At 38.5% G+C, this 21,666-nt stretch overlaps 1 protein-coding gene across 2 annotated transcripts in view; it reads right to left on the reverse strand.

The window, feature by feature from the left end:
- The window catches only part of LOC133657437 (adhesion G protein-coupled receptor A1), a 541,657-nt gene that overhangs the window by 286,633 nt on the left and 233,358 nt on the right, over positions 1 to 21,666 (reverse strand). For both annotated transcript variants that reach the window (XM_062058763.1, XM_062058762.1), the window contains exons 8-10: positions 15,890 to 16,054; positions 3,642 to 3,861; positions 688 to 837 (exon numbers count right to left, since the gene is read on the reverse strand). In XM_062058763.1, the coding sequence (XP_061914747.1) occupies positions 688 to 837; positions 3,642 to 3,861; positions 15,890 to 16,054 (535 nt within the window). The remainder of the gene's footprint in view (positions 1 to 687; positions 838 to 3,641; positions 3,862 to 15,889; positions 16,055 to 21,666) is intronic.

Here is a 21,666-nt window from a genome sequence, read left to right on the forward strand (position 1 = left end):
TACAAGTATCTCAGCTTATGAGTTGTTAGCATTACAACCTGCCTCATGTTGTCATTTAGATTGCAAACAAAAATTTGGGCTAAGAGCCTCTTCGTGGGGTTGTGGTAACAAATGTCACAGTGAACCCCGTAAAATCCAAGCAAATCATTTGGCATCTGAGTCGTTACATTCGCTTATAGCAAGACCTGATAACTTTGTTTTCCAACTATATGAAGGAAGAAAGTGAGTCTCAAAGACAGAGCTGAGAAGAAAGAGTGCATGGAAAACAAAATCATTAAAAACATGACAGTGTGTGGAGACAACTTGATAAAGCAGTTTAAGAGTAGCCTTGCTTGTCTGCTCCATATTGAAGCAGAATGCGTCGCTACCAGCCAAGGATATTAAAGCAAAATCTTAACAATGGACATTTATCCATGACAATATGAAGAAGCTGCCGTAGAAGTCCGCTCTCCAAGGTAAATGTAGTACATTATTATTACAATACTTCATAAAACTACCGTAGGTTTTTTTGTTGTACATTATATTATATTGTTTTTCATACAATATCATTCAACTTCATACAATATTTGTTATCTAACAGTAAAACAAATTAAACTTGTACCACTGTACATCCTTTTGAAAACTTGATCCCTTATGTTGACATGAACGTCAACTATGAGGTATAGCATCTTATAAGGTCACACATACCTCCTTGCGCTTCTCCACCAGCCTGGTCAGTCTCTCCACAAGGTGCGTTACAAAGATGACATCCATGACGTCAGAGAAGTGAGCTGCTCTGCTGGTGAAGGCCACCAACTGCTGTCCCAAAGGTTGGGCATTTGTGCTGTTGATGGTTATCTGTGGTAACATGGAGCAGATGTTGCACTGTGGTATCAGAATGAGATAAAAAACAAATTGTAATTATAAAAATGCTATTTCATTGGCAGTAGTATCATAGTCGTAAAATAGGTGCAATGGTGTCTGTGTGGTGGGGTATGTCGTAATGCTGCAACAGGCTTCAACAATTATTTTATATGACCTGCAACATGCGGGCTTTACTACCAAAATACAATACATTTTCCTGATGCTGGATGCAGTAAATCACTATGCCAATTTTATGGGTTCTGTGTAAAAAGCAATGGTGGATAAATACCAAATCGTATAACCAAAGTTTTGTTGGATTGTTTAAATTACTTTGAACCGCTTATTTTTGATTGTTTAAAACAAACATGTATTTAACATGTCTTGTCCAGCCATTCAGGCAAATCATAATGTTGATATGGATATAGATGCTCATATCTGCAGTACAAATTTGCTTGACAAAATATACGTTTTTCTCTTAACCTTAAACCGCTTACTAACAAACCCTCAGCTGAGTGTGACACACCTTCACTGTCAGAGATGGAGAATTGCATAAAACATTGTCTACTTGAATAATACATAAAGTAATTTACCTTACACTTTTACAAATTTGACCACAAGGGAGGGGGCGGGGGATTAGCATAGAATTAGCAAATGCATTAAATATAACAGCATTGTGAGATAAACAAAATCTGTATTATCCTATCCTATTAACACTAATAACATGTTGACACTAAGAACATTACAGTGATTCAACAAATTGGAATATGAACAAATAACATAAAAGCATGTTTGTATCGGCTAGATCACAGGAGCCAAACTCAAACTACGTCTGGAAATATATAACAAAACCCTGGAAATATTGTGCGCCAATAAAGCATTCCATCTTTCTTGATACATGTATTTCCATTTTTACAGAAAAACAATGTACTTCATGCAAATGCAAATGTTAACTCAATAGTATTTGATGAAACAAGCTATTCCAAGTTGTTTATTTATTTTTTTGGTCAATGCAACCCTAGCTTTCAAAATAAATTCTACACTACTGAATTTTAATATCTGTTTTTCTCTCATTTTGCCTTCTGATTCCAAACCAAGTTTGGCTTCAGTTTGTTGGTAATCATTGGGGAAATTGGGTAATAATATCACAAAGCCGCCCTCTGAGGGCTAACATTCTCTAACTGTGATGTGGTCAACGAGGAAAATTATTTAGACTATTTTCCATTGTGGGAACTTTTACAGGAACTTTCCCATTTACTCTCATGAATGAAACACCCTGTGTGTTTCCACCAAAACCTACCCGGTAAATAAAGTTCCACCAGGAACTAATTGAGACTTTGGAAAGTTGGCTAGCAACACATCCATTTTTGTCATCCAAATTCTAAACACAATACTCCATAATGTTAATGTGAAAAGGTTTTTAAAAAAACAAAAGGCAAATGTATTAGAAATTAAAAGAAAATACATCACATGTCCATACGTACTCACAGCTTTTGCTCAATGATTTGTTGATGCACCTTAGGCAACAATTAAGTCTTTTTGAATACAATGCCACAAGCTTGGCACACCTATTCTTGGGCAGTGTCAACCATTCCTCTTTGCCCATTCCTCTCTGCAGAACTTCCCAAGTACCATCAGGTTGGATGAGAAGTGTTGGTTTTAGTCCAGGATGTCTCTGTACATTGTTGCATTCATCTTAGTCTAGTCAGGGAGCTGACCAACAACCCGATGATCACTCTGTCAAAGCTACAGCATTACTCTTTGGAGAAAGGAGAACCTTCCAGAAGAACAACCATCTCTGCAGCAAACCACCAATCAGGCCTGCATTGTATAGTGGCCAGACGAAACACATTTCTTCGTAAAAAGTTAGCCAAAATGCACCTTAAAGACTCTCATAACATGAGAAACAAAATTATCTGGTCTCATGAGACAAAGATTGAACTCTTTGACTTGAATGCCAGGCGGAGGAAACCAGGCACCACTCATCACCAGCCCAATACCATCCTTACAGTGATGCATGGTGGTGGCAGCATCATGCTGTGGGGAAGGTTTCTAACAGCAGGAATTAGGAGACTAGTCAGGATCTAGTAAAAAGATGAATGCAGCAATGTACAAAGACATCCTGAATGAAAACTAATGCTTCTCATCCAACCTTGCCTGACCCTCATGAATTCATCATTTACTGAGGGGATGATTCGCTGACTGAATATTTATGTACAATTCATTAAACTTTATTTTTAAATCATGTCCTTTTGTAGCCTATTGCATTGTTTTGTTTACTTACACATTTCAGTAAACAAAATTTGACCTAATATTGTTCTAAAATTATACTGCACCACTCATCGATACATTATCAGCCTTATTTGGATAAACTATTACGAAATGTGGCGGAAACACAAACCACACAGGTCCACATGACCCAAATATTCCTGAACTTTGGGTGGGAAATGGTCTACTGACAAAAGCTAGCAACGTAGATTTGATAAATAATTTTAAGTACTGTGTTGAATTGTATGTATGTAATATGTCATCATCAGATTAATATGCTGGACAGTTAACTAAATTAAAAAATATTTTACAGTTAATTTAATTTTGTATTCATACATTTTCAACAATTTTGTAGAATGGCCCTGGTATTTGAGTACCCCTGCTTTAGAGCTATAAAGTGATGTCATGGCATAATTTCTTCTAGTATTTTTGAAAGCGTCTGAATAATAAAGATCAGAGCAACCATCGTGTTAATAATTTTCTCTCAACATCACACAATAACAAACTGATGCTACAGCACATGCTATTGATACCTGGGTGAGCTCATGGAGAACGCGTGTGAGTTCACTGGCATAAGGACATTGAGTGTAGTCCTCAGCATCCCACCGTCCAGTGCGGTTACAGCGCCGCCAAGCCTTCTTCACCCGATGGCTCGAGAAACGAGGAGCACTGCCTGAGGGGTGGGAAGCAGAGCCAAAGGTGGCAGGAGCACAAGGCAGGAAGGCCAAGATGCCTGCAAAAGTCTTTGGCCACCTGCAATCACAACACCAAATAATCCAGTGATTTGGGGTGTCTCGACTGATGTTGAAATGGCTCTGGAGTGGCTCAAATGCAGACAAATATAAGTACATTTTGGAGTGTTTTCACCACACAGATAAATATTTTTTCCGTATATAGAACTCTCCAAGTTGAGTAAAGAGTGAATAACAGAAAATAGGGTATGTTCAGATAAAATGACAAAGCCCAATGTGTTTTTTTAAAACACTTGACGTTGAGTTTGAGTTTATTTCAAACATGCATGCATACAACATGATACATCACCATTTCCAGTTTCTCTATTCAACATGTTCGAAAAGGAGTAGGAAGAAACAGAGCTTATTTAATCCTACCACTTTTTCTTTACATAACAGTTGCTAAAACTTTTGTTCACTGACTGTTCTCAATTTATTCAGAATATACTCCATTAGTAATACCAATATAAATAAATAAATAATAATTGGTGAAGTAAGTTATATTTCATATGGTGAGATCAGTAAGATTATCTTGAAAATGAATGAATGCATGGATGAGATAAATTCAGAATGTTTGTCATGGTTCTTCTTCTTTGTACTTTGTAAACACTTTAAGTTTGAAGAGTTTCTTGAAGTGGATCATATTAGTAAATTGTTTGATTTCTTTGCTTAATCCATTCCATAATTTAATTCCACATACAGATATACTGAATGTCTTAAGTGTTGTACGTGCGTACAAATGTTTTAAATTACATTATTCTCTAATATTATATTTCTCCTCTTTTGTTGAGAAGAATTGTTGTATATTCTTAGATAGCAGATTATAGTTAACTTTGTGTATAATTTTAGCTGTTTGCAAATTCACTATGTCGTGGAATTTCAGTATTTGTGATTCAATAAATAAAGGGTTTGTATGTTCTCTATATCCAACATTATGTATTATTCTAACTGATCTTTTTTGTAACACCGTTAATGAATGAAGTGTACTTTTGTAGTTATTTCCCCATATTTCTACACAATAACTCAAATATGGTAACACTGATGTGTAAGTAACTAACGCAACATATAAACTGTATATATGATAATGATGTGTGATTGATGGAATGTCACTGTGAGGGAGTGGCCTATAGAAATGGCAGGAAAGAGAAAGTCACAAAAAAAAAAGGCCAGATGGAGGAACTGAGGATTGAGAGATCCAGCAAGGTTCCTGACAGGAGGCACCAGATGGCAATGACATTCTCCCTGTTAGCAAATTATAGCATTTGCATATTTTGTTTGAAGCTTACCTTAAATAGATGTTGCCTTGCTCTATTAAGAGGCTAAGCCACTTCATAAAGGTGATCATTAAATAGTTATTATAACATAATACAACCATTTTACATGTATGATTTTAATCAATATCTGGAAAATTAAAAATTAAATGTTTGGTGGGAGATTAAACGTCTCATAAATTTCACCCAGATGATGAAAATGTGATATTGTTTAAAAATTGGAGATTAAATGTTTGTTTGTTTTTTATTTTTATTGAAGGTCCCAATGAAAAAAAATGTTGCTTCAGCAAAACACATTCTTTTTTCAGACACATCAAAGGGATGTTGGTAAGATTTATTTTGGTCAATTAAATTTGTTGATGATTTGAAAGGTTATTCTCAAGGAGACAATTTGCAGAGCTGGATTGTACTGTGAAGTGGTCTACTAAGGTCTAACTAAGGTTATCCAGGGTGAATCCCACCTAACCTTATCCGTGTCCACACACAACAATGCCACCGTTTAAGACCCCCGCGCCCCTCCGTTCGCCAGCGCAACACGACCAAGTATGCATGCGCGGGAAAAAAAAGAAAAATAAAGTGTCCATCTGTTCTCCAGTAGATGACTTTACTTCACTGTGATGTTATTTAAAAGAGCTATATTGTAAATAGTTTGCTGTGCATTTTACATTTCTTTGCTGTGTTTCATGTGCAAGTTTTTAAATTAAGTGTATCTCCTTTGAACAATATCCAGTGTTGTGGCATTTCAATGAACTACCATCCAGTGTGCTGTGGGGCCCTATTGTAGTGAATCACACCTGAGCCATCATACATGAATTAAATCTTTAATCGACATGAGAAAGTAGACAATGCAATAAACAGTTTGGGACACGAGGGGATGTTTCCATCTTTCAGCTGCACGCTAATGGCGGAGTTAGCAAAGATGCGGGCATCATGCAAGCTGCCTGGCCATTTCACAGTCACATCCATAAAGCAATATTTGTAGTCACACACTGCCTATCACGATCACATCCACGGGAGGAAGGGACCAAGTTTTCCGGTAGGTAGAATCAGAGCTGACTGTTCGAAAGTTCTCTTGCCGTCTGAGAAGTGTTGTATCCGAAATAGCTGCAATCGCCCGTTGCCTTCTCTTAAGGTATTAATTTGTGATTTCCAAAAGCGCCTGTATATGTACAAGAAGGAGAAACACAAGCATGTCTGCATGATCCGCCTCCATCTTTGTTATGAAGCTGGCTGTGGTGCATTCTTTCTGATGTCTCTTCCTGTGTGGGGCGCATACTTTTGGCGTCACTTCCTGTGTGGGCGTGGTCTTTCTGGCACCACTTCCTCTCCGAACTCACTTTGTAAACGATCAATGAGTCCATTCAAAGCTGAGTGCTGGATATTCAAGAATTATACGGCTGACTTACCCGTGTAAAAAGTTGTCCGAGGAGGGGAACCTTAATCGCTGGTTTAGTGTGGCTGAAACGGGGCTTAGGCTAAATAATTATTTGTTTAAGGGGTTAAACGACTTAGCGTAGACATGGCCTAAATGCTCAGCCCTCATTGGAGTGCAATGTCTGAAATTACCATTAACACTGAATTGTCTTTCCGTCAAGGCAACCTTGTATAGGCTGTCCAAATTTAGGGTTTGCAGCCTGAGTAGTGCACATTTATAAGCGGCTGATGTCATTGCGCCGCACAAAGGCTATCCAAATCCCAAAAAAACATTGTTTTAATACATCAGGTTAATCTCCTTACAGAGAGCCTCTTTTCTCTCACCTGTAAAAACTACAATAAAAATAACTTTGTTTCTATATTGTAAGATTGTTTTTTTGTTTTTTCATTTTAGTTTTGCTCTTTGGTTCTGATGGCAGATATCCTCCCGTCATGATGTCGGTGTAAAGATGAGCAAATGTGATACAAGCAGGAAGTGTGCGGAAGGCTCGACCGTCCAAATTCACAAGAATGATCTTACAAAGTGTGTCCTACCTCGACAGCATGGGCAGAATCCTTGGTCGACTGCAAACATAGAATTTGGACGCCGCCATAGCTAACGTAATGTTCATAATTGAAAAATTGTATGCAAGATCATATAAAATGTTTAATACTATAATCCCAATTATCACATGGTTATACTACAATGATTTTGTGTGCACGTCAAGCAAGCGGTGTACCAATTTTCCTCTAAGGTTAAGAGAAGGGCATATTGCCGAGGGTTGTATAGCTCTCGAAACTTATGAAGTCCCGACCACACTTGAAACCAAGTGTTATGAGGAAAAGGCTGAGCAGAAAACACATAAATTTAACACAATTTAAGCATTCATGACACTAGTGGTTTATAAGGTATTCAATTACATCCTACTCCACGCTATGTTTTGAATCCATCCATCCATCCATTTTCTACCCTTCGGGGTCGCGGGGGGCGCTGGAGCCTATCTCAGCTACAATCGGGCGGGAGGCGGGGTACACCCTGGACAAGTCGCCACCTCATCACAGGGCCAACACAGATAGACAAACAATATTCACACTCACATTCACACACTAGGGCCAATTTAGTGTTGCCAATCAACCTATCCCCAGGTGCATGTCTTTGGAGGTGGGAGGAAGCCGGAGTACCCGGAGGGAACCCACGCAGTCACGGGGAGAACATGCAAACTCCACACAGAAAGATCCCGAGGCCGGGATTGAACTCACGACTACTCAGGACCTTCGTATTGTGAGGCAGACGCACTATCCCCTCTTCCACCGTGCTGCCATGTTTTGAATGTATTATTTAATTTAAATTGCTTATCATATGAGCTCAGGCATCAATAGCTAGTAAACTACAATGTCAGACTCGACCCAAAAAAATTTGAACCTACAAATCTTTGAATAAATCTGTTAATAAAATATTTCTTATTTTCTTTTTCAGAGTATACAAGTTCACTCTGTGCATGAAATATTGGAACAATAGTTTTCCCCAACACGTCTTGGTCAACCAAGAAAAATACATTTTGCGTGAAGGCCTATTTCTCCAACAAATCATACACAGGAGTGCAAGCACATTTTGGGAGAAAGTTTCAGTGTCCTCATACTTTTGACTGGGTTCGGAAGTTGTGCAACTTCCTAATTTGAAAATATGGAAGTAATATTGTAGCAACATGTAATTGACAATTTTTCGCGCCACACTGGAGCACATTTTGGACAAAGGAAACATGTAAGCAACACGACCAAGATAACTGAAACTATGGGAGATGATCGTACACAGACTTAAGTTTATGGTCAGCACATTTCTTGAAATTTCCTTGACCTTAAATACAATTTTTATGACTTCTGTTTTTTTTGGGGGGTCGCATTGTAATAGGGTTGTACGGTATACAAATAATGTACAGCGGTACTAATAAATACAAAAAGGTAATATACTGTCTTTGTACTGGTCCTTTTTTTTCATGTGCCTAATGATGCACCTAATACTCCTGAATGCAAACAAATGTTGTGGATCTCCACAAATATCGACTGTATCAATATTAATTACAAGAACCGTTTATAGTCAATACTACAATGATTACATCAATAGTTTTTTTTTATTATTACTTTAAATATCACCAATGTATGACACTGTAACTACTCGGTATTTTATTCCTACCCAAATTTGTAGTATCAACCAAAACTTATGTAAAGTATCCAAACAACAGAAGAGTTGTGCTTATTGTGCTTATTACATGTTACCAGAAGTGTAGATACAACATGTTAAAACAGAAAGTAAGACGATATTAACAGTAAATGAACAAGTAGATTAATCATCATCTATCGATTGTCCGTCATAATGTTGACAAAATAATAGAATGGGAAAAGACACATTAATTTTACTGCATACATCAGCAGCTAAATTAGGAGCCTTTGTTTGCTTACTTGCTACTAAAAGATAAGTTGTCTAGTATGATACATTACGTTACATTACGTTACGTTAGTGTGATACTATGTTATATAATGCCCAAATTGTTATTTAATTGTAATAAGACATGTATGTTTCATGTATCATAAGATTTTCTGTTAAAATATAGCCAATAATGACAATTTTTGCTGTACCCTTTATTTAAAAAAATATGGAAAAGTATCAAAATACATTTTGGTACGGGTACTGGTACCAAAATACTGGTATCGAGACAACCCTACATTGTAACAATGATTAGATGGATAGTCTACTATCAGAATTTACATTAGCTCAATGTTTGGAATGTTGTTTTTTTTTATTCTGTGGCAGCGCCGGGGCTGGCGAACTTGCCGGCTTTGTTTTCGTTTGTTGTCGTGTTGGTGGGTTTGTTGGGCGCCTGCCCTCACGCCCAGTGTCGTGCCGTCGTCTAGGTGCCAGCTTGTCTGGGGTTGCCCTCATCCCTTATGGGGTGGGAGGTGCACGGCCGGATCTGTGGGGGCGGGGGTCGAAGTGATCGGCTGGTTCTAGGTGGACAGTGGGTCCTGGGGCTGGATTGCTGCCCCGCCTGTGTATGGATTTGTTTGTTTATAAATGTGTGTGTGTTTATGTGTGTATGCATGTATGTAATTATTGTTATATATATGTGCGTGTGTATGTATATGTGTATGTGTGTGTATGTGTATGTGTACGTGTATACATATATAAATATGAATGTGTGTATACTGTATATATATGTATATATATGTACATATATATATATATATATATATATATATATATATATATATATATATATATATATATATATATATATATATATATATATATATGGTAAGGAATCTTCAAGGTCAAGAAGGACCGACCTAATTAGAAACCAGTACTAAAATATACCGGTACTGGGTATACATCACTAATGAATAGTGTAGAAGTTGATGTGATTACCTCACATAGTTGTGGCTAAATTGGGGCTGGAAGTTTTTCAAATAGGTTGGCAGTTCTGCTATCATTAGCATAACAAGCTCCTTCATCGCTAGCTTGTTTGTAATATTAATGTATTCATATTTTTTAAGTTATAATCGGTTGTAGGCTTTCACCAATTATTTTTTCCACTCCTACTTCTTATCTATTTAATAACATACCATGTAATAATAACAGCTTCCGAGTGGTTTGGGGTGATGACGTAGGTGCAAACAAGTGGCATTTCATTTCTTAGAGCTACCTCTTGCGTCTCTTTAGAGAGCAGAATAAGGAGCGTGATTAATTTCAGCGTGTCTGTCTTCATGAATATGCAGAATATATGCTGATCATCAGAACACCCACAGTGCCAGGAGGAGAAGATGCAAATATAAGTATTTAGCACGCGCAGTGCGATTTATCAAGGCTGATCACTGTTTTGCTTGCTCTATTTTGCATCTTTATTTAGCACTTCTGAAAAATAGGTGCAAACTGACACACACGACAGTGAGAAGGATGGTCCTTGTGCTGCAAAGACAGACAATGGACAGAGAAAATTCAGTCCTGCGTGTGTGTCACCATATCCTGACTGTCATTAATAAAAAATATTAGACATATCGTTTTGATTGATTGATTGATTGAAACTTTTATTAGTAGATTGCATAGTGCAGTACATATTCCGTACAATTGACCACTAAATGGTAACACCCGAATAAGTGTTTCAACTTGTTTAAGTCGGGGTCAACTTAAATTGATTCATGATACAGATATATACTATCATCATAATACAGTCATCACACAAGATAATCATCAGAGTATATACATATAATTATTTACATTATTTACAATCCGGGGTGTGGGATGTGGAGGGGGGTGGGGGGGGTGGGGGGTGGGGGGTAGGTTTGGTTGATATCAACACTTCAGTCATCAACAATTGAGAACAGAGAAATGGACATTGGAACAGTATAGGACTGACTTGGTAGGATATGTACAGCAAGTAGTGGACATAGAGAGAGAGATCAGAAAGCATAAGTATCTACATGTGATTATTTACATTTGATTATTTACAATCCGGGGAGGTAGGATGTGGAAGGGAGGGTGTTAGTTTAGGGTTGAAGTTGCCTGGAGGTGTTCTTTTAGTGCGGTTTTGAAGGAGGATAAAGATGCCCTTTCTTTTACACCTGTTGGGAGTGCATTCTATATTGATGTGGCATAGAAAGAGAATGAGTTAAGACCTTTGTTAGATCGGAATCTGGGTTTAATGTGGTTGGTGGAGCTCCCCCTGGTGAAGTAGTTTGACATGTACTTCGGTATCAGGGAGGTGTAGCGGATTTTATAGACTAGGCTCAGTGCAAGTTGTTTTACTCTGTCATCCACCCTGAGCCAGCCCACGTTGGAGAAGTGGGTAGGAGTGAGGTGTGATCTGGGGTGGAGGTCTAAAAGTAGCCTGACTAGCTTGTCCTGGGATGTTTGGAGTCTAGATTTGAGGGTTTTGGAGGTGCTAGGGTACCAGGAAGTGCATGCGTAATCAAAAAAGGGTTGAACGAGAGTTCTCGCTAGAATCTTCATGGTGCTTTTGTTGACCAGAGAGGAGATTCTATAGAGGAATCTTGTTTGTTGGTTGACCTTTTTGATTACCTTGGTTGCCATTTTATCACAGGAAAGATTAGCCTTTAGAATGGAACCTAGGTAGGTGACCTCATCTTTCCTGAATTCGTTGAGTCATTAGAACCATTTTAAAATGTTTTTTGCTGCTGGATGACTTAAGGGGTTGATGAAAATAAAGTAAATTGATGCATTTTAGTATCTGCTGGTGTTTTTTTTTTAAAATGCTGTTTGTCAGGGACGTGTCGTGTGAGACGGCGAAGGTTGTAGTGATTTTGAAATATGATGACGATCGAGGAAGAAGATGAGCAAGGTATTAATAAAAGAACAAACAAAAGGCGGGAGCAAGGAACTGCTCTGAAAGCATAGAGGAAGCTATGCACGGAAACAAAACCACACAAGACAGGCAACAAAAAAAAAACATTGAAATGCTGGAACACAGCAAAAACACTTACAAAGATTGTGGAGCAGACGGCGTCCACAAAGTACATCTATACAAGAGCTCAGCATAGAATGAATAATCAACAATGTCGCGACCAAGAATGATGGCTCAGACTCAACTTAAATAGACATAATTGCTAACATAAAGCAGCTGCATGGACCAGTGCTCATAGAAAGATGTGAAGCGGTTACGGAAAAACACAACAGGAAGTGCCACCAAAATAAGAGCGCATGACAGGAACTAAAACACTAAACGCAAAAGAACACTAACAAACTGAAAATTAGGCATGGCCTGGTGTAACCAGCCATGACACTGTTTCTTTTTTCATTTCGTAGATATATGAAAACATTTCTCACAATATGCATTTTCATGTGTTTCGATCATTCGAGACGCATGTATGCGCTCTGGTGCTGTGATGGACCATCGCCTCCCAGTAGAGCGTCAGGTGAGCTATAAAAATGATCTATTGTGTTTACACTGCGATTCTATATTGCAGTAAAGGTGTTACAGATAAATAAACGTGTTATGGTATTTGTACCGAGTGTATAGGGTGTACATTTGCAGTCCACACCGTTCTTTGCACATCTATATTTTTTATATTTTTATATATTTACACATTGTTTTCTTGCATGCACACATCACACTGTATGGAATGGCCTCAATCTCGTTACCCTGCGTAATGACAATAAAGCTGATTCTGATTGTATGGTGTTACAGATGTGTCCTGCTAGTTTGACAACATTGCAAACAGGTTGGAGAGCATAATAAAAATAATGTGAGGGAAATTAATGCAATGCCAGTGGTAAACACAAAAACCTAAATTAAAAGAGGGTGGAGAACACCACTTTTCAATTGCACTTGCAGTCTTAGTAGATCACACGCAACACACCCACTAGTACATGCAATTTTATAGTTTGAACACATTGTTTAGCGGGTGGTATTTTTTTGCTTTTTATCTCCCACAATGTTATGCATTTATCCTACAGCGTCCATTACAATTACATGCAAATGCCCCATGGCAAATTATGCACATTAGACGATGACTTTATTATCTCCCTGCAGCCAACTTGGCATGGCTTGACTTGGCATACAAACATATAAGGGCCACACCACGGAAAATGGTGATCTGTTTAAAAAAAACTGCGAACAGCTTTCTGCTTCCAAGCAAACACTCCCACAACCTGGTAATAAATGACATTAATTTGGTTTCAAACTAAAAAGGAGGCTCATTTTCCAGGTCATTACGCCAGTACTCCAAGAGAAGCAACGTCTGTGTGATTGTGCAGTGGAGGAGAGCTGGAAAGTATATAGGCTGACATTCTCTCTCTCTCCCTCTCCCTCTCGCTCTCTCTCTCTCACACACACAAACACACACACACACACACACACACAAACACACACAAACACACACACTCACACACGACTGGCAAGGTAAAGGAAGCCGTTGAGCTAGGTCAGGGGTCGGCAACCTTTACCACTCAAAGAGCCATTTTGGCAAGTTTCACAAATTAAAGAAAGTAATGGGAGCTACAAAAAAATTTTTAAAATTTAAAATGAAAAACACTGCATACAAAGCTTAAAAGCTTTGTGCTATGTTAACCAGGGGTCTCCGACATACGCACCGGCACGCACTTTAATGTGGAAATTTGATGTTAGTGCAGCCCACGAGTTTTGAATGAATGGCGCTTGATAGCGTCATACTTGCCAACCCTCTTATTTTTCCCGGGAGACTCCTGAATATCAGAGCGTGATGACACTCCATTTGGCGCCCTCTACAGTCCGCCCTAACAGTGTACCTGCTCGACCACACGTAGAATGCATTTTCAGCTAGCTCACGTAAGTGACAGCAAGGCGTACTACCTCAGCAGCCACACATCTTACACTGACGGTACCAATACCCAGAATCCCATGCAGCCCTAACTCTTCCGCTCAACCAACGCACGGGGGGGGGGGGGGGGGGGTTGATGTGTGGGCGGATTTGGTGGTAGCGGGGATGTATAATGTAGACTGGAAGAGTTAGGGCTGCATGGGATTCTGGGTAATGGTTGTGTTGTGTTTATGTTGTGTTACGGTGGGATGTTCTCCAGAAATGTGTTTTTCATTCTTTTTTTGGTGTGGGTTGACAGTGTGGCGCATATTTGTAACGTAACAATGTTAAAGTTGTTTGATACGGCTACCGTCAGTGTAAGCTGTGTGGCTGATGAGTAAGTATGCTTTGCTGTCTCCTGTGTGTGTAAGTAATAACAACATGCAACATGTGGCTGGACTGGCACGCTGTATGTAAATGCTATAGAGGACAATTACTCCAGTGCAATTAGGGCACGCCCTTTCTTTAGAAATTAGAGTGTAAATAGGATTCTTTTTTCCCTGGGAGTAATCTATGAGAGACACTGAGATCCATAAGTCTCCTGGGTAAATCGGGGGGGTTGGCATGTATGTAGCTGAGCCGCATCAGAGTGGTCAAGGAGCCGTGGGTTGCCGACCCCTGAGCTAGGTTGATGCTTTGTGCATGGATAGTGAAATAAGCATGTCCTCTGACTATAAGACTGGTTATAGTTACTGGATTTCATACCTTGTATCTAAATGTTATTAAAATATATGAGCAAATTTACTGCACATACTTAATGATATTCTGCAGGACCTCCATGTTTAATGTGCATTATACAGCATATAGAAACATTAAAGCAGAGGGTGCGAATGCTTTCTTTGCGTGTAATTAGTTTCAACCAGGTTTTTTTTTTAATTGTTTGTATACTGCAGCTTGACCCTACCACCATGTTAGATCATGCTATGCCAGTGTTTTTCAAACTTTTTTGAGCCAAGGCACATTTTTTTCATTAAAAAAATCCAGAGGCACACCACCAGCAGAAATCATTAAAAAACGGATTTTGACAGTAAAATGTTGTTGTCGCAATTGTTTGATATGACTTTAAACCATAACCAACCATGCATCAATATAGCTCTTGTCTCAAAGAAGCTGTACTGTGACCTGTAACATCCCGCCGTGACTTATTTTGAGTTTGTTGCTGTTTTCCTGTGTGTAGTGTTTTAGTTCTTGTCTTGCGCTCTTATTTTGGTAGCTTTTTCTCTTTTTTTGGTATTTTCCTGTAGCGGTTTCATGTTTTCCTTTGAGCGCTATTTCCCACATCTACTTTGTTTTAGCGATCAAGAATATTTCAGTTGTTTTTATCATTCTTTGTGGGGACATTGTTGATTGTCATGTCATGTTCGGATGTACTTTGTGGACGCCGTCTTTGCTCCACAGTAAGTCTTTGCTGCCGTCCAGCATTCTGTTTTTGTTTACTTTGCAACCAGTTCAGTTTTAGTTTCATTCTGCATAGCCTTCCCTAAACTTCAATGCCTTTTCTTAGGGGCACTCACCTTTTGTTTATTTTTGGTTTAAGCATTAGACCCCTTTTTACCTGCCCTCTGCCTCCCGCTGTTTCCGACATCTACAAAGCAATTAGCTACCGGCTGCCACCTTCTGATATGGAAGAGTATTACATGGTTAGTCTGCCGAGCTCTAGACAGCACCGACATTCAACAACAACACATAATTTGCAGACTATAATTATTTGTTTGCAAAAAATATTTTTTACCCAAATAGGTGAAATTAGATAATCTCCCATGGCACACCAGACTGTATCTCACGGCACACTAGTGTGCCGCAGCACAGTGGTTGAAAATCACTGTGCTATACCATACCACAACAGTTATTACTTCACTAAAAGGATGCTAAATCACGTATTTTAAGACTGTTAAAAAATTGGCAAACATATTAAAATCAACCAACTTATATCGATTGTTGTAAATGTGGCTGTGCTCAAGAAGATGGTAGGATTAGTTATTCTCGTGATGTCACCAGAACAGTCAAGTTGTGACTCACCTGAACTCCCCCTTGTTGTTGATGACGCGATCAGCAGGACAGTATGGCGCAGATGTCTCCAGAACAACAATGTCCATCTGCTGGGACCTGTTGCCACGGGAACTGGTGACCAGGCACTCCCATGTACCAGCAAGGCCCACATCCATGTTGGCGAGGATGACCTCACTGGTGGAGAAGAACAGAAGCCATGAAACTGGGATTTGGGGTGTATCTCATACTTATATCCTTGTCTGAGCAACACAGAGAAGGATTAAACATGAGGAGGCAGCAATTACAAGCAGTTTAACTGCGGCTTAGATTTAGGGTTAACCAAGTTGGTGTGGGGACATGATTTGAGTGTGGATTTGGATTACGCTGAATTAGCATACTGTTAAGAATGAAGATTTAGAGGAATTTTGGTCATCAGTAACATTTTTAACCAGAACGCGTATTGTGCATATTGCACAAAACTCAGTCATGACAAATCAGCACCTAAACAAAGACCATTGCTCATTGTTGGACTGACATCACAGAGCCCTATCTAAAAGGGAAATGCCAGATTTATCAGAAAGGTGGTAAAAAAAAAACAGGAGACATCTTGCCCATTGTATGCATTCTGGTCAGATCTGCAAGGTAACAGACATTATCACAATGTAAAAAAACAAACGGCAGAGGCTGACAACCTTGTGGTTGCGGACCTGCATGCGGTTTTTCAGCCTCCCTGTTGTGGCTCAAGTTAGTTTACATTGCAGAGTGGGGAAAATGTGCTATTTTGAAAATAGTTAAAATATTTCAGACTGTTTGAGGCCCTGAATGTGTCCTGCCTGTTGATTAGATGTGCACGAGGAAGGCAACGAAAAGGGAGGGAATGTTGTTACAAAGTTGGGTACTCATGTTAAACAATGCCAAGGCATCAAATCATAAATACAAGCATTTGGGCGTGAGCTTGCATGATGTTTTGAATTTTTGCAGAGCTTTTTTTAATAGAGGGCCATTTGTGACGTCAATGATTGACTGACGTACTTAGGTGGGCATCCTTGTATAAGGTGTAGGTCAGCCGGCACGTCATTTGCTGAGTCGGGACTGTCACCTGCAGGCTCCGGTGTTATTCCGTCTTGTTCCAATGCCTGCCCGCTTGCTCTGATGTCTATTATATAAATACTTTTATTGTTTTCACACCATTTTACATGGGACTGTTTTGTCAACGTGGGCTCGTATGACATGGGATTAACCATTAAACTCAGAGGAAAAATATGGCACCATTGTGACATTACTACCTGGTAGGAAACACAAATGAGAATGTAGGATAAAGAATGATTTTCATATAATCATAGTATGCGCAAAACAACACCAAAGTGCTTTGTGTTTGACCTGAAAGCAGAGTTTAGCAGACCCAATTAAAGTGAAAGGTGTTACCCACCACGAAAACATCGACCCTGAAGGGAACGTCTGCCCTGTGCTCCTCGACTACGGTCTGCACCGGAGCCGAACCCCAGGACAGGTGTAACAACTACATTACTACCTTGCACTCTTTATGATTCCTTGTGCAAATCTGAATGATTAGTATTTAAATGTTTACCTAAGTTTAAAGCAAAGGTGGTAATACTAATCGCCACATTTTGTGAGACATGTTTTAAAGCAACACTTGTTTAAAGCGTCACCTTTACTTTTAGGTTTGAAGCCCAAATACGTCCATATTGTGCTTCACGCACCCCCTTTAAAAACTAGTAGAATTGTCATTTTTTGCCATTCTTCCTTTCCAATATGTTATTGCTTGTATGCACTTTGTGTGTGTATCAGCATGCCGTCACAGAAGGAAACACCTCCTAGGTAACACATGAGTCAATCACCACGCCCCCACGCCTGCCTGTACCCACCCGCTCTGTGCCCTATATAAACCATGGTATGTCAATGCTTCCATTAAAATCTCCTGAGGATTGAGGAAAACCCCTCATGAAACAGGCCTGTAGAGATGAAATAGTCTTGTGATTTTTTCCCACACATACATATTACGCTCTACCACGGTATCGAGCACTATTTTTTGGATAATCTAATTAAGACATATATATATATATATATATATATATATATATATATATATATATATATATATATATATATATATATATATATATATATATATAGTATGTACATATAGTATGTATGAGAATGGAGTAGATCACCTCGACTTGGTCATTTCAAAAGTAGCTCGCCTGCTGAAAAAGTGTGGGCACCCCTGAGCTAAACAGATTTAATAACTCCACGGTGAAGTCTTGGTGAATTTACTGCAGAATTTGTGAAACTGAAACAATTTAAAAAAATAATGTTGTTGTAAGTTAATAACACTAACACAGTAACGTGTAAACATGTTAGCATATGAGCTAATGTTAACAACGCTTGTTTGATTACATTACGATAAAATGTACAAACATGCATGAAATCTCTCCTACAGACATTACACATGGGACGGTTTAGAAATAGTTATTTTAGTTATATTGTAAAACGTATAAACGTTGCTTGAGTAATAGATGAAGAATCTATACAAATACTAACGGCAAAAACAGCTAGAAAACGGAACAGCACCTCTACTTCAGTCTGAAAGTGCTAAAAAGTGAGCGAATTTGTCCATAACATAGTGCCATTGCACAAAAAAATAAAACAATCTCTTTGGTGTTTATTTTTGAATTTTTTACTATTTGCATATGGGCGTCCATAAATTAGCCGCACCGTTTTATAAGCCGCAGGGTGCAATGCGTAGGAAAAATGTACGGTATGTTTTCAAATATAACTTATGGAACTCCTATTTAATTTTTAAAAAAGGTGATTTGGTACTAATACTTTGATGGAGATAAGCAATAATCCACGAAAACCTTTCTCAGCAGAACTGAGAGAAATATTTATCATTGCGCATGTCTTCATATATCGTGACTTCTTTATCCCTTTTCAATTTTCTGTCTGAGGATGCTTCTCAGTTTAAAATGAGTACTACTCCAATTCCTAGTTATTTTACAACACATTTGAGGTCACACTGTAGTCTATTTTAACAGAAATTAGATTTCCCTTTGCTATGCCTGTAAGGCTTTAGAACAGGGGCATTTGACGTTTTCCAGGCCAAGGACTCCCAAACTGATGGAGAGATAGAGTGGGAAACCCCTACTTATGTATTCATAATTGTGTTTAAATCCTGATCCTAAATGTACTGTTTTATAGTACAAACCCCGTTTCCATATGAGTTGGGAAATTGTGTTAGATGTAAATATAAACGGAATACAATGATTTGCAAATCATTTTCAACCCATATTCAGTTGAATATGCTACTAAGACAACATATTTGACATTCAAACTGATAAACTTTTTTTTTTTTTGCAAATAATCATTAACTTTTGAATTTGATGCCAGCAACACGTGACAAAGAAGTTGGGAAAGGTGGCAATAAATACTGATAAAGTTAAGGAATGCTCATCAGACACTTATTTGGAACATCCCCCAGGTGTGCAGGCTAATTGGGAACAGGTGGGTGCCATGATTGGGTATAAAAACAGTTTCCCAAAAAATGCTCAGTCTTTCACAAGAAATGATGGGGCGAGGTACACCCCTTTGTCCACAACTGCGTGAGCAAATAGTCAAACAGTTTAAGAACAGCATTTCTCAAAGTGCAATTGCAAGAAATTTAGGGATTTCAACATCTACGGTCCATAATATCATCAAAAGATTCAGAGAATCTGGAAAAATCACTCCACGTATGCGGCATGGCCGGAAACCAACATTGAATGACCGTGACCTTCGATCCCTCAGATGGCACTGTATCAAAAACCGACATCAATCTCTAAAGGATATCACCACATGGGCTCAGCAACACTTCAGAAAACCACTGTCACTAAATAAAGTTTGTCGCTACATTTGTAAGTGCAAGTTAAAGCTCTACTATGCAAAGCGAAAGCCATTTATCAACAACATCCAGAAACGCAGCCGGCTTCTCTGGGCCCGAGATCATCTAAGATGTACTCATGCAAAGTGGAAAAGTGTTCTGTGGTCTGACGAGTCCACATTTCAAATTGTTTTTGGAAATATTTGACATTGTGTCATCCGGACCAAAGAGGAAAAGAACCATTCAGACTGTTATCGACGCAAAGTTCAAAAGCCAGCATCTGTGATGGTATGGGGGTGCATTAGTGCCCAAGGCATGGGTAACTTACACATCTGTGAAGGCACCATTAATGCTAAAAGGTACATACAGGTTTTGGAACAACATATGTTGCCATCTAGGCGCCATCTTTTTCATGGACGCTCCTGCTTATTTCAGCAAGACAATGCTAAGCCACATTCAGCACGTGTTACAACAGCGTGGCTTCGTAAAAAAAGAGTGCGGGTACTTTCCTGGCCCACCAGCAGTCCAGACCTGTCTCCCATCGAAAATACGACAGCGGAGACCCCGGACTGTTGAACGACTGAAGCTCTACATAAAACAAGAATGGGAAAGAATTCCCCTTTCAAAGCTTCAACAATTAGTTTCCTCAGTTCCCAATCGTTTAATGAGTGTTGTTAAAAGAAAAGGTGATGTAACACAGTGGTGAACATGCCCTTTCCCAACTACTTTGGCACGTGTTGCAGCCATGAAATTCAAAGTTAATAATTATTTAAAAAAAAAAAAAAAAAAGTTTATGAGTTTGAACATCAAATATCTTGTCTTTGTAGTGCATTCAATTGAATATGGGTTGAAAAGGATTTGCAAATCATTGTATTCCAGTTATATTTACATATAACCAGTGTTGGGTTAGTTACTGAAAACCAGTAACTAGTTACAGTTACTAGTTACTTTATTTCAAAAGTAACTCAGTTACTAACTCAGTTACTTACACCAAAAAGTAATGCGCTACTGTGAAAAGTAACTACTTAGTTACTTATTTTTTTAAAGCTCCCATTAATGCCCTTTTAGCCTTCATTTCAGTACTGTTATTACACTGGAGAATAATACAATCTGTTGATCAACTTGACATGCATTTGCATCACTGAACTCTGCTAAGCAATTTGGTCTACATATAACACACAAAGACAAAGATATGTTTCAAAGGGCCAACTTATTTCAGGCCAGAACAAATTGACAAAACTATTTTAAATAGCTGCAACGTAACATACATAAGTAACAAACAGCATAATAACAACATAGCTGTAAACCAAGTATGTACTTTAACTTTATTTTTACATACCAAAGCCTAACCAGGCGTTTTTTCTCTCAAGGAATTCTGAAATAAAATCATGTCTGAAGCCCAGAACACTCTACACATTTCCCCAGTTTTAGTTTAGAGATAAGGAAATATTGGCCTGGCCCACTAGGATCCCTCTTTATGTTTGCAAACTTTATATTCTATACATTTAGAGTGATGTGATAATCAAACACTCTAGAAGTCTAGAATGAAAGAGTATATAAGAGAATTGACAGAGTGTGTGTACTATAATTCATAATAACATTGATTATGATTCAATATTATGTTTTGAGCAATGACAGTTTGAAAGAAAAAAAAAACAGCTTTGTTTTATTAGTCAACATTGCAACTTTTTCTAAATTACATTTCACCTTTAAGCTTTTTTATTTCACTTTTGTTATGTTTTTGTTTATTTTAATAGTATTTTTAGAATGTGCTGTGGGCCTTTAAAACATTAGCTGTGGGCCGCAAATGGCCTCCGGTGCACACTTTTGACACCCCTGCTATAGCTAATAAAAAATTAAATCTGATAAATCTATCGATAAAAAGCTGAGCCTGGCGACGCATGCGTGTTAACAACTCTCTCGCTCTCTC

This window comes from Entelurus aequoreus, linkage group LG09 (assembly GCF_033978785.1).
Source record: "Entelurus aequoreus isolate RoL-2023_Sb linkage group LG09, RoL_Eaeq_v1.1, whole genome shotgun sequence".
In the NCBI taxonomy this organism is placed as follows: Eukaryota; Metazoa; Chordata; class Actinopteri; order Syngnathiformes; family Syngnathidae; genus Entelurus; species Entelurus aequoreus.